The 14262-nt window shown below is 38.3% G+C and overlaps 1 protein-coding gene across 1 annotated transcript; it reads left to right on the top strand.

The window, feature by feature from the left end:
- Positions 1-204: 204 nt before the first annotated feature.
- On the top strand, positions 205-8358 carry LOC136874594 (cuticle protein 19-like). Its single transcript, XM_067148228.2, has 3 exons — positions 205-240; positions 7751-7942; positions 8026-8358. Exons 1-3 carry the CDS (start codon positions 205-207, stop codon positions 8356-8358), a joined length of 561 nt encoding a protein of 186 aa, XP_067004329.2.
- The last annotated feature ends 5904 nt before the right edge of the window (positions 8359-14262 follow it).

The following is a 14262-nucleotide window of genomic DNA, read 5'->3' on the forward strand; positions in this document are numbered from 1 at the left end:
GCGTCTATGAGGATGGGCCTTAAGTGTGATGACTTCTAATGATGAAGACGACACACATACCCAGTCTCCGAGCTACCGGAATTAACCAATGAAGATTAAAATATCCGATTGGGCCGGCAATCGAGCCCGGGACCCTCTGGACCAAAGGACAGCACGCTAAACATTTAGTGTTAGAACCGGAGTAACTCCTGTCCTCGTCCCGATATGGCGCAGCTCTTTTCTGGTCCAATCCCAGTGGAGGTGAGTTTCATTTACCATAGTAACCAACCCTCCTGAAAAATGAAAATCTACAGCCTGTTTCCACTCATTGACCGGGACAGGAATGGACTGAACGAAGCCACACCTAGCGGCGAGAATAGGAAATGTGCCGGCCTGTCGCACTCCTCTGGGGCAATGATTAATGAATGACAGATGAAATGTTAATGGAGAGTGTTGCTGGAATGAAAGAAGACAGCGAAAACCAGAGTACCCGGTAAAAAAACCTGCCCTACCTCCGCTTTGCCCGCTTCAAATCTCACATGGTGTAACCGTGGTTCAAACCACGGTATCCAGTGGTGACAGGTCGGCGCGCTGCCGCCTGAGCCACGGAAGCTTTAACCGTCCTGCCATTCTTAAATCTCTGCTTATACCATGAATCGAACCTAGGCCTCCGAGAAGGGCAGCTGATAGCGCTAATCGTTACGTTACGGAGGCGGACAGTTTTATTCTTACGTACTACTGTTTTATATGTGTGTCTTATTACTCGTATATCAAACTGAAGATGGCCTTAACATAGGGTGAAACATGTCCTTTACACATAATGTTAAGACAGGCCATTTAATTTCAGTGATCATATTCTATTGTAGAATATCTGTGGACAATATATGCAAAATTTTACTAATAAATGTTAAATATATTTAAATGATGAATATGGAAACGAAGATGAAATTTATCACATGTAACTTCAATAATTTACCATTTTTAATATTTTCATTTCTCTTTATTAGTGACGAAGTTAGGACTCATGGTCCTCTCTTACACTTAACCAAATCATTGTAGAGTAAATGTTATGGAGAATACGTAGAAGAAACTCATTTGTAATATAAATTCAAAATAAATGCAACGTACTAATATGTATGTATAATTTGTCAAACTACTGATATACGGAAATTAATGAAAACTAAGTTAAACACACACCATAATTCACTCATCATGATTCACACTGTTGGTTTATGCATCTCAGAGGTATTTTCTGTTCAATAAATTTCCAACTCCTTTCAGTTAGTTTAAGAAAATACTTGGTATTCATTTCATAACTGTAATACTCGCGCTGGACCTAATCTTGCAATTCCTCTTCACCATTCATCTGCGTATAAAAGTTATTTTACTGTGATCTGTTCGAGACTTTGGAATTCCTTACCTGTCGGTGTCTGGGGCAGTGACTTTTGAACTAAATTCAAGAGATCTTGCCGAGATTACCTGCTGAAAACTACCGACTGACGCGTGCACTGTATATCTGAGTGATAGACTGTGTTTCTCTGGTATATGTAGACATAGTTGATAGTTGTGTTTAGAGTCCGGATTATTAGGTGCTGATAGGTTAGAATGGAAACTTACTTAAGCCAGTAACAAGTATACCCTACACTGTACAACGGTTATGCTATAAGATCTGCATAGATATTAGGGGTACAGCCTATACAACTCCTTGAATTTATGCTACACTTCCTACATTATGGTACAACGGGTTGCATGACACTTCCTACACACCAAATTACTTTGCAATCTAACCTATTACCACCTACAAATCCGAGGTATAGTTTTGTTTTATGTGCATTTATTTTGTGTGTGTTCGAGCAATATTATTTCATACTGTTTAATATAGAGTATGACATTTTAACTCCTTTATAAATGTGAGTGAGAGTGATAGCGTGTGTTTTAGCCTAATTTGAAAATGAAAATATACATCCTGTTTCCAGCCATTCAACCGGGTCAGGAATGGAATGAATGAAGCCCTCATCTAGCGGTGAGGATACGAATTGTGCCGGCTGCCGAAGCCTGTCGCACTCCCCTGGGGCAATGATTAATGAATGACAGATGAAATGAAATGATATTGGAGAGAGTTGCTGGAATGAAATATGACAGGGAAAACCGGAGTACCCGGAGAAAATCCTGCCTCGCCTCCGTTTTGTCCAGCACAAATCTCACATGGAGTGACCGGGATTTGAACGACGAAACCCATCGGTGAGAGGCCCACGCGCTTCCTTCTAAACCGCAGAGGCTTACTGTTAACTTAATGTAATTCTACTAAATTATATCTTGGTATATCTGCAGAAAAGTGCAGTATTGTAAGTGTGGTTAAGTGTAAAAGAGAGCCATGTGCTCTAAATTCGGCACTTGAAAGAAGATAAATAAATAAATAAATAAATAAATAAATAAATAAATAAATAAATAAATAAATAAATAAATAAATAAATAAATAAATAAATAAATAAATAAATAAATAAATAAATAAATAAATAAATACATAAATAAATAAATAAACAACTGGTAGGTAATCTGCCACCTGGAGACAGCCCTAAATGCAGATCAGTGGTGACTGATTGACCATTGTTACTAAAAGAGTTCGAAACTAATTAAGTTTGGCTTGAAAGCGGCGGAACGGCTACTCGTTGTATAAAGTGAGGTGGCTTGCATCACCAGAATTGGTGCAGCATTTAGTGTTATGTCACTGGACTGGAATGGGCATCTGCTACACGTACCTTACGTACAAAGTAGGGCATGCAATATTATGGCCCAAAAACGCACCACATTTTCGTAGTCACGCACCAGTCCGTGCCAGGTCGAAGACCCACACTAGTGGTGCGCTATGTCTTATGTCACTATTATCTAACGTGCGTTACACGCTATATAAGAGCAGATGTGGAGGTAGGAATGTATCACAAACCAGTGACTTCCCACAGCAACATGAGGCACTTTCTGGTGAGTTCCTTACAAAGTTTCCATGCTTTCTACAAAAATATAGACAAGAGTCAGCTAAATCCTCACTATTAAGGCAAAATAGGAAGTATTTTGAGAGTATTAATAAAGTAATAGTTATACACTGAAACAACTGTTACTTGCGCTATACGTATTTAGCAGTTCAATTTACTATTTCACTTTATTCACTTGATTGTAAACCTAGTTCTTACTTTCCTTCCTTCTTTCTTTTTAACTTAATTCACTTAATTGTAATTCTAGTTCTTTCTTTCTTTCTTTTTAACTTCATTCAGTTAATTGTAATTCTACCTCTTTCCATACTTATTTCTTTCTTCATTGTCCTTTTTAATTTAATTCACTTAATTGTAAATCTCGTTCTTTCTTTCTTTATTAATTTCTTTATTTCTTTATTTATTTCCTTATTTCCTTAACATTTCTTTATTTCTTTTTTCATTTAAATCACTTAATTTTAATTATAATTCCTTCTTTTTCATTTAATTCACTTAATTGTATTTCTAGTTCTTTCTTTCTTTCTTTCTTTCTTTCTTTCTTTCTTTCTTTCTTTCTTTCTTTATTTCTACCTATCATTCTTAATTCATTTACCCTTCAGGGTGGGCTTTTCCCTCGGACTAAGCGAGGGATTCCACCTCTACTGCCTCAAGGGCAGTGTCCTGGAGCATGAAACTTTGGGTCGGGGGTACAACCTGGGCAGGAGTACCAGTACCTCGCCGAGGCGGTCTCACCTGCTATGATGAACAGGGGCCTTGTGGGCGTTGTGAAGATTGGATAGGATAGGCAAGGAAGAGGGAAGGAAGCGGCCGTGGCTTTAATTTAAGTACCATCCCGGAATTTGCCTGCAGAAAAGTGGGAAACCACGGAAAACCACTTCGAGAAGGATAAGGTGCGAATTGAACCCCCATTCCCACCCCCTCTACTCAATTGACTTCCTGAGTCTGAGTAGACCCCATTCCAGTCCTCGTAACACTTTCCAAATTTCTTATCAGAGCCAGGAATTGAACACGGTCCACCGCGTGTGGCAGATAATCACACTAACCACTACACTACAGAGGCGGACTATATCCCATTTACTGAGGAATCAGCCTTGCCTTTCCTATAAAATGAATTCAAACCGAACATGTAATATAAATCGATATTTCGTGCAAGTAATCGTTCTACATTATTATAGACTTACATTTATTTCCTTTCGTTTCGGCCCTCTGATGACCACGTTTGACTTTTAGCCTTCTCTGCCTTCAGTCACTGCCAGTACTTTCTCCTACTTCCTTATTCTGTTCTTCCGTGCAGGATCTCACTCTTCTCACTAGCCTGGAAAGCACTAAACTTTTTGACGAGTGGCCTAAATCGAATTCTGTCCCTTGTATCTTCCGTAACCCCCATCGTAATCAAGTCGAACCTCACTTATCCAAAAAAATTCAGCCCTGTCATCCTCTTCCTGAAGAATTCAAAGATTCTGTTGATCAGTCTGTTATTGTCCATCCTCAACAAGTGTCCCTTCTCTTCCTCATTAATTCAACCACTTCTGTTCTTCGCTACAACTTAATTTGAGTCTCTTTTCCCCACTTTTTACATTTGAGCTTGCAATGCTTCTGAGCATTCTTTCTTTCTTCCGTACACTTTTAAACCCACCTCTTCCAATCCCATCCCGTGTTCCTGATGTATACAGGTACCCAGGCTTAACAACAGTGTCTAAGTGCCTTAGTTTATCCCCATACAACAGAACCTTTTTTGTAGGTGTTCCTGGTCAGTTTAAATGCCATTTCCATTTCCTCGGCCGCTCTTTGATGACGTTCTTTCCCAACACATCAATTTTCTTCCCTCTCTTTTTTCTTTTTCGTTTCCTAACTTCAACAGCTGAGGGACCATTTTGATGTTGGTCATGAATTCAGTCTTCTCAAAATAAATTTTAAACCCAGTCTTCTTTGCTATCATCTCTAGTTCTTCAATTCTTTTCTTAGCTATTGCCATATCCCTGGTATCATTATGTCATCAGGCAATGCCAAAACTCTATACTTGTACTCTTCCTACCTCTCCCAAATTAAACGTCTCTTTGTCAGGAATTCCCTTCCTCATAGACTTACATTATTATTATTATTATTATTATTATTATTATTATTATTATTATTATTATTATTATTATTATTTCTCGGTATGGGTCTTCACGTGACAAATTCCATGCTTCAACCTTTGTTGTTCCTTATTGTTCCTCAAATACTGCTTCATCTGCTCACTGTACCTCCTTTTTCTCTGCTGGAATCAATTTTGAGCCAGCTCTTTTTCCCTCCCGACCTTGGAATTCTTCCGTTCTTAACATTTGCTTCCTAAAAAATCTCTCTCTGTCGCTTCTTCGTCTTCCTCTCTTATATTGCTTCTTTCCAAAACCTTCTTGACTTCATAAACCCAGATTGTTGTTGACTTCTTGTTCCAAAGATATTTGAAGATCTGTTTGATTAACCTGTTGCCATCCATTCTGTTTAAATGTCCATAAAATATCACTCGTCTCTTACGAACTGTATCTGTATTATTTTCTATGTTCCGGTATATTTCATAATTACTTCTTGATTTATAGAGGTCTCTAGTACTTAGCGGAGTGAGTATTTTCCGTATAAATTTCCTTTCCAACCTACTTCTAATGTATTCAGCTTATAATTCAGTACTAAACATTCACTCTTGTATAGGCATTCCGGTTTCAGTATGTGTTGTAGTGTTGTATTTTGAGGTTCTTAAATAAACTATTTTTGTTGTAGAAATTCCTAGTTATACCGTATTATCTTTCCATCTTGTGTATCATTTCTTGTACAGCGGACTTTCCAAACGATTTTCTTGAATTTTTTCTCACAAATATCTGAATTTCTTTGCATTCCTTAATCGAACAATTTCTGTCATTAGAAATTCTGCAGCATCTTTTATATTTGTCATGAATTTGATTTGTTTCTGCATAATTTCTTAAACCTGTACCGTTCGCTATTTCTTCCAAGAGATTGACTTGTATAGTTTCACTTTTCAGGTTTTCTGAAAGTCTGGAAAAGTCATATTCAAATGCTAGGCTGTTTATTTCAACACATCTGTTTCTTCCCAGTAGTATTGGTGAAAGCTTGTGTTATTTCAGTTTTTCAATCGAAATTCATACTATTTTCTCCAGGATGAAGTTGAATAGGAGTGGAGATACACGTGTGAATATTATGAATGGTTTAGATATTTCACCCATAAATTTTACTTTAGATGCGGTGCCTGTGATGGTTTCACGGATTAGGTATGCCAACTTGGTTTTAATTCCGAACTCCCAGATTACTTTATCTAGTGTTTCCCTATCAACAGAGTCAAAATTATAATATTATTATGATGATAATTATTTTTATTATTAGTATACACTGCTGTGCCTTTGAAAGTTATCTACTGCCGGGCTGAGTGGCTCAGACGGTGAGACGCTGGCCTTCTGACCCCAACTTGACAGGTTCGATCCTGGCTCACCCGGTGGTATTTGGAGGTGCTCAAATATGACAGCCCCGTATCGGTGGAGTTACTGCCACGTTAAAGAACTCCTGTGGGACTAAATTCCGGCACCTCGGTGTCTCCAAAAACCGTACAAGTAGTTAGTGGTACGTAAAGCCAATAACATTATTATTATTAAAGTTATCTACCAGCCTCTACGAACTAACCAGGAGCGTACGCAACTAACTATGTTGCGTCCATTAATGCCTTATCCCCCACCTCCAAACGATTCCATTATGCCCCTAGGTGAGCTATCCTCCTCTCTTCGCCTCATATGACCTTACAACCGAATTCAGTTTATAAGGTATATATTCATCTACTATGTTCTAACTTAGCCTCCTAATTTTGAGTAGCGACGTAAAGCCCCTAGCAAAAAAAAAATTTTGAGTACCTCCTTTCAATTATTTCCACCTTGCGTAATGTATCCTGCATCCACCGTGCACGCACTCCCGCACTGTAGAGTTCCTTAGAAAATAAAATCGACATAAAGCGCTCATTTATTTATTTATTTATTTATTTATTTATTTATTTATTTATTTATTTATTTATTTATTTATTTATTTATTTATTTATTTATTTATTTATTTATTTATTTATCAAAACCGCAGCTACGAGCACACTTCAGTAACTCTACTTAACATTAAAGTGATTTGTTATTTCCATGTATAAGAAATGCTATCTAATTTCCGTTTGGGAATAATGAAATGATCATACTGTAAATATGCCTTTCAATAAATTAAACTCAAATCGATAACGATTCATTTATTTACATCGAAAGCATCGTTTCTCCTGAGAACTCTGTATGGAATTTGGAATCGACAAGTGTAGCGTTCAGTGCATTGAGTGAAACTATCGCGAACGATATAATCATTTCTCTTGAGTGTCATGAGATGTATCCATCAATATTTCACATCACAGCCGGCATAGTTGCTAGGTAACAGCGCGTCACATATTTCGTATCGCTTATTTCAGATGACCCCCCGCTATAAGACGTATTTATGTAAATTGGAATGACGTCCATCTGCCTTGCAGTGGCGACTACTGAGCCAGAAGTTCAGAAATTAATAGATTAAATACAAGCCCTCCTCCAACTCCCACCCCTTATTATTATACCAAATTGTTCACCTCATGAAATTAACTTATGTAATAGAAAGACATGGAGAAAATAAAAAGTAAAATCTGCAGGGAATCATGATTTCCTTTCAAAGAGTGAAATCATTAACTTGGCAATTTCAGTAGCTTCATCATTGTAACATTTTATACACTGTAATAATGTATGTTTCAGACTTTGTCTGTCGTCGCGACGCTCGCCGTCGTCGTCTCCGCACAGTACGGTCATTCTGGTGGTAATAACTACGGTGGAGGTCACGCCGAGTCCTTCATCCATTTCGTAGGTCCTGTCATAGGACCTGCTCAGCCCATCCACGGTGTGGTCAAGGACAAACATGGACATGAGGAGCACATCGTCGACTATGTGGTGAGTTGTTGGAACATTAGTTTATCAAGATAACTATACAGCACTGGTATAGACACTGAGCAATGTTTGTTTCGTATGTCCAGGCCCATCCTCACTACGACTACAAGTACGGCGTAGCTGACCCCCACACCGGGGACTTCCACGGTCAGCAGGAGTCTCGGGACGGACACAAGGTGGTGGGAGAGTACAGTCTCAAGGAGAAGAGTGGTAATGTGAGGACCGTCAAGTACGTGGCTGATAAGGACGGCTTCCGTGCCGAGGTGCACAACAGTCACCACAACACTCATCCTCAAGGATACAGCAGTCAGGGAGGCCATGGATACGGCAGCTCTGGAGCTAGCAGTGGCTACTATCAGGGAGGCCTTGAAAATTCTGGTGGTTCTGGTTACAGTCTTGGAGCCCGTAAGGGTTATTAATTCTATGGACAAACCATTAACTACTCCCTTTCACGACTGATTACAGCTTCATTCATCATTGTCAGGCTTCATATGTATCAGCACCCAGAAAATTCGAATCATGTGTTAATGTTCATACGGTTTCCATTTTAAGGCTTATGTTTTGTTTCATGTGTTTTATTGATTGTTATCTATTGGTATATTTTATTTTGTTGATAAACGTCTGTACGAAATAAAGACGTCTATTTTGTAGCAATTTTTTCTCTTTAATGTTTGACATTCACCTCATTCCTAAAATGCACATCTGTTATGCCTCCCTGTCGAGCCCGTCGTTGATGCCTTAGAGACATTAGTATGGTGAAGAGAATACAAGTGGGATGGACATGTCGTTAGAATTCTACAATATCTCCAATGTTTCCTTGTAACTAGTAGCGAAAATGTTGTAAAGTTTGGGCTGGAAGAGTAGGGAGAAGGAGAGTACCGGGCGAGTTGGCCGTGCGGTAAGAGGCGTGTGGCTGTGAGCTTCCATCCGGGAGATAGTGGGTTCGAATCCCACTGCCGGCAGCCCTGACGGTGGTTTTCCCATTTTCACACCAGGCAAATGCTGGGGCTGTACCTTAATTAATGCCACGGCCGCTTCCTTCCCATTCCTAGGCCTTTCCCGTCCCATCGTCGCCATAAGACCTATCTGTGTCGGTGCGACATAAAGCAAAATAGCAGAAAGAAAAGGAGAGGAGTTGCTCGACTAAGTGGCATGTTAGGAGCTGTCAGTGGAAAGACAGCGTGGCATGAGATTAGTAGACGAATAAGTTTGAGTGGTGTTTTAAAAGTAAGAAATATCACGATATGAAGGTAAAGTTGGAATTCATGAGAATAAATTGGGGAAAATATTCATTTATAAGAAGAGGAGTTAGGGAATGGAATAATTTACCATGGGGGATGTTCAATAAATTTCCAATTTATTTGCAATCATTTAAGAAAAGACTAGGTAATGAACAGGTAGAGAATCTGCCACTTGGGTGACTGGCCTAAATGCAGATCAGTCGTGAATGATTGATGAGCTTCACTCTGTGTTTTTAATTTTGAAGCAAAGTAGTGCTAATATACGAGGTCCTTCTTAGCAATGATTACAACCAACACTCATTAGGACATAAATATATACATGAACACTCATACGTACATACATTTCTACAGTAGTTTATTTGGACCCAAACTGGTTGATTAAGTGCCCAACCAGCTTTGTAAGTGGTTGTTTTTGACGCAGAATACGTCTGTCGTATTGTTCCGGTTCTGGACTCTTCTGTAAAAACCCTTCTGTCAAAAAATTTTGTATACAAGACTTCATTCAATAATTTGTAAACGATAAAAGCTAGCAAATATATAATAACTGAATTGAAAGTAGGACAAACATGCGGAAATTATGCGCACTGGAAACTGTAAGGAAGTAAGTAAGTAAATGTCTTATTTTGCCTGGCAAGATTAATACCTGCAGGCAAACAACAGTTAGTCCATTGCACCATGTGACAGAGAGATACCACATGTAATCCCCTATCTATCTTACTCCTTTTGCCACTTTCTTATTACCTTATTACCGACTCGATATTTCATCCATAATATTACGTAATTCTAACATACTAATTCATTCAGCAGTAAAAGTCCTACGCGTTACGTTTTATGATAACATGCAATGGGCAACATACGTTATGAATACCTTCCAGAAAACATTCTCCGCACTGCACATGCTGCGCGAGTATAAATACCTATTTCCTGATAAACTTAATAAAATGCTCTTGTTTTTCTCTTTTTCTACCGTTTACTTGGACTTACTTACGAGCCAGCGGGTAGATGGTGACACTAATGAGAGTTGCTGCCTTTTACTATGGCCATTAATAAAAGTGAGGCCTTGCATTATCGTCTTTCAAAGCTTTAAATCGCCAGTCCACGTCTAGGGCGCCTGCGAATGCTTCTGAATGTGAGCCCGGTTAGAATGCGGATAGATTTAGGGAGACTTTACGAGAGCGGTGCTGATGGCATCTAAGTTGCTGTATATCCTTTTACTAATGTTGTTTTACGTCCTATGGTTTCCGAAGACGCCGAGGAACCGATTATTTTGTGCTGCAAGAGTTCATTTGTGTAAATGTACTGGGTGAAACACTTACGTACAGGTCAGTGTGTTGGGTTGCCTAACGTGTTGGACTACTGAGAATTGTACTTTAAGGATCTGAAGCGGGACAACTTAACTATCTGATCTGTGATTGTGCTGACCAATGTATTACAGTAAAGAACAACCCTTCCGGTGTGAATGCTAATAAGACGGAGACGCGTATTACTGTTTAGAATTTGTTCCCGTTTCTCTGGTAGAGACGAATATTGTTGTTATGACTTTCTTTACGTTTCCCTGTCTGTCCAACTGAGTTCGTAGGGAACACGTTTTAGTCCACATAGAGTAATTGTAATGTAGAGGCATTGGTATTCGAATGCGGAACTTACAGACATGATCCTAATTTAAGGCGAATTTCGTTGTAATCGAAGACAAGCAACAAGTTATACGTTCAACGCTTTCCCGATAGGATACATCCACATTATAGGAATCCTCCTTATTTTTTTAAATTTTTATTTTTCGAAGATCCCATGAGTTAATGCTTGAATTGGTTCATTACATTAAAGAGCTGGCACAGTTACAATATTAAAGACAAATTGATAACAGAGCGCTGATATAAAAGTATAAAAATTTAAATCTAAAATACAACATTTCTCAAGGATACAATTCTGTGTTTTAAAGTGTATATACACATAACCATATAGCTCGAAATGAAACCTGATAAAAAGTTAATCTAAAGAGACTAAATCCAAAATTATGTCCACAAATGTCTCTTAATATTTCTTTTGAATTTTTTGAAATTCTAACAACCCTTCATCGAGTCTGGAATGCAGTTAAATACTATTAGACTATATCCGTATTCAACACACTATTAGTTCCGTACTTGACTGCATTCATTCTAGGGACATGTTCTTTTCCAGATTGCCGTGTTGCATGATCATGAAGAGATGAATTACTGATGAATTTGAGTTTCATTTTTTCCCGAACAAAACTACGTTTAATTTTTTACGCAAGTGTTACCGAGGAGTATGCAACAGATAACCTAACCGGGGGAATGGATTACTTGTCTGGACATCAAGAATAGAAAATTTATAAAAGACTGAGTTTTATTTGTAAGAACTTAAAGTTTGAGCGCGACTGTGTAATACTGGCAATTATACATTTATTATTATTATTATTATTATTATTATTATTAAGAAACACGTAAAATTAAGCGGTTTCCCAGATATGCTGAAAGTTCAAGGGCTAAAAGCCCAGAAAGGTTTCAAATTGTGAGTCGGAGATGGCTCTATCAGAGTAAAAAGCACATTTCGAAAATCACTCCCGGCCGAAATGCAGTTCTGAAAAAGCTGCTTATTTCTTTACTCGCCTTCTTTTTCACTCAAATCCTAACCAAATTAACTTATTTAAAAAATCATTTCAGTAAAGTGTTCCTTGGTTCAATACCCTCAGGCGTTTATTTTTTATTTTTGAAATATGTCGACACCGAATGTAGCTATAAGAGCTTAAGTGAAACTCTGTATTGACTCGCACAGGTAGAACAAGGCAAATTGATAATCTAATCGACCACATGACGATGATTAAGAAAAAATTGTAATTTTCAGGAATAAATAAAGAATGTATTCTCATACTTTATTATATTTTACTTACTTAAAATTCGCAGCTCATATCCCAAGGATGTTTTCAATATTGAGTTGCTTGACTGAAGGGACTTTTTATTACATATATTATCTCTTATAATATTTCATTTATTTAGCAGTTTATTTACTGTTATTACTGTAATGTAAGCTAGTACAATGCAATGTACTTCTGTGCCTGGTTAGTTTGAAGTGAATGCCTCAACTTCGAGTTAAAAAGCTAGAACTGTTATACCAAGTACACATAGAATAAAATGTCTCTCTCCCATAACACCAAAATGAAGCACTACAAGACAGACATTCTCGAGCTCTACAAATACTGTGAAAAAGTCACGGACGTGGCCAGGAAGAGAAGCCTAGCACCTTATGGGCAAGTCTACAGGATACAGGCTGAACAACTACCTTCTCTTTTTACTGACAAAAGAGGAAGACCAAGTCACTTCGGTTGATGGAAGTAAGCTCAACTCATGTGACCAGGGTAAGGGAACTGCAGTATGTTGATAATACTGTATCCATCACCTGCTCTTAAACCTCAGGAGCTGCAGTAGTCAGTCAATAGTTTCAGCAGTGTATATTATGATCGTTTTGGCTTCGCCATCAATGCACAGAAACCAAGATCCTTGCCCAACTTATCCCAGGGACTAACTGGCTTTCCAGAGTTCAGTGTCTCTTCTCAGACATGACTGAAACAGGTGCAACACTTCTCGTGCCTGTACTTTCGGCGGTCGGGGTCTCGAATATCTTACAAACCACCATGTTTCCCTTACACTCCTCTCTCCTCCCCCGTCCTATGCCATGAACAGAAATATATTTAAAAGACAGGGCATCTTCCAGGAAGATACTTCAACAATTGGTTTTCTACCTGTGTTCCTTAAAATAGGATCAAACTACGTATTTGTAATCTGCTCATTCAGGATTGTGTTATAGTAAGATTATTCCCAAATATACTCGTTAAATTAGGTCTATAAAAAAGAATGAATACATATAAAAACGTTTATTACCGGGTCTAGAGTTCACATACGGTTACCTTAAATATTTACAATAGTATTACCATTACCCAGCTTGACACTCACTGCCCTTACTTAGAGGGGAAGCAACAAGACAAAATGCAGATACGAAAGACCTAGAAACACAGGAGCATAAGCTCATACAACAATAAATGACAATAAAAAAGGTAAATTAGAAAAGGCCAAAAACAAAACAGTTTGAGATAGTGAACTCACTCAAGCAGTCTCGTAACATGATATGCCATAAAAAACTAATAGGGCAGAAGGTCCGATGACACAGAGGATAAGCCATACTCCGTTGGTGACCAAGACATTAAGTTTACGGACCGAAAAGCAGATAGGACATTTATAAATTTACAAAAGCTTCGTCACCAGAAAGCAAAGTGAAGGCGGGAAACTAGGGTCCACACTCCTGCGTCCTTCAGACATTAACACGACGCTCACTAAGGTGATTACATTCCGTCCCCAGACAGCCCAAGAACATATGTATTACAAAACTAACTGAATTTAAGGAAACCTACATTTAAAATCAAGGTAAACGCGGCTCACCCTAACCGTTATACTGTATGCCAGAGGGAAACCCTGGTATCCTCCCGTCGTCACACGCAAGTAAGTTCACATGCTAGAGAAATTGTTTTTACCGTGTACCTTACATGCTACCTCCTGTGAGGAGAACCTCATTTGTTGCTGCACTCAACAAGATCCAGGTCGATCCATAAGGTGCAAGATTGCCAGTATTTAAAGGGGAGAGGACTGGTTGGTTTAATTTGAACTGACAGCCGTGGCAACTTACAAGCAGAATAATTAAGTTATCGAGTGACAACCCTCTAACAGGTACAATTCTCTACTAAGCAGAACACAGTCCAATCTCCTAGGTGGCACTCTAAAACTAAAAGTAGTGATCAATCAATCAATCAATCAATCAATCAATCAATCAATCAATCAATCAATCAATCAATCAATCAATCAATCAATCAATCAATCATTGATCTGCATTGAGGGCAGATTCACTATCAATTGTTTACCTAGCTTCTTTTTCAATATTTTAAAAGAACTCGGAAACTTATCGAACATTTCCTTTTGAAAAATTATTCCAACCCCTTATTTCGCCCTATAAATATTTTGCCTAATCCGTCCTCTTGAAATCTAACTTCATAATTCCTACTTTTGAAAGGTCCAC

This window comes from Anabrus simplex, chromosome 5, assembly GCF_040414725.1.
Source record: "Anabrus simplex isolate iqAnaSimp1 chromosome 5, ASM4041472v1, whole genome shotgun sequence".
NCBI classification, from domain to species: domain Eukaryota; kingdom Metazoa; phylum Arthropoda; class Insecta; order Orthoptera; family Tettigoniidae; genus Anabrus; species Anabrus simplex.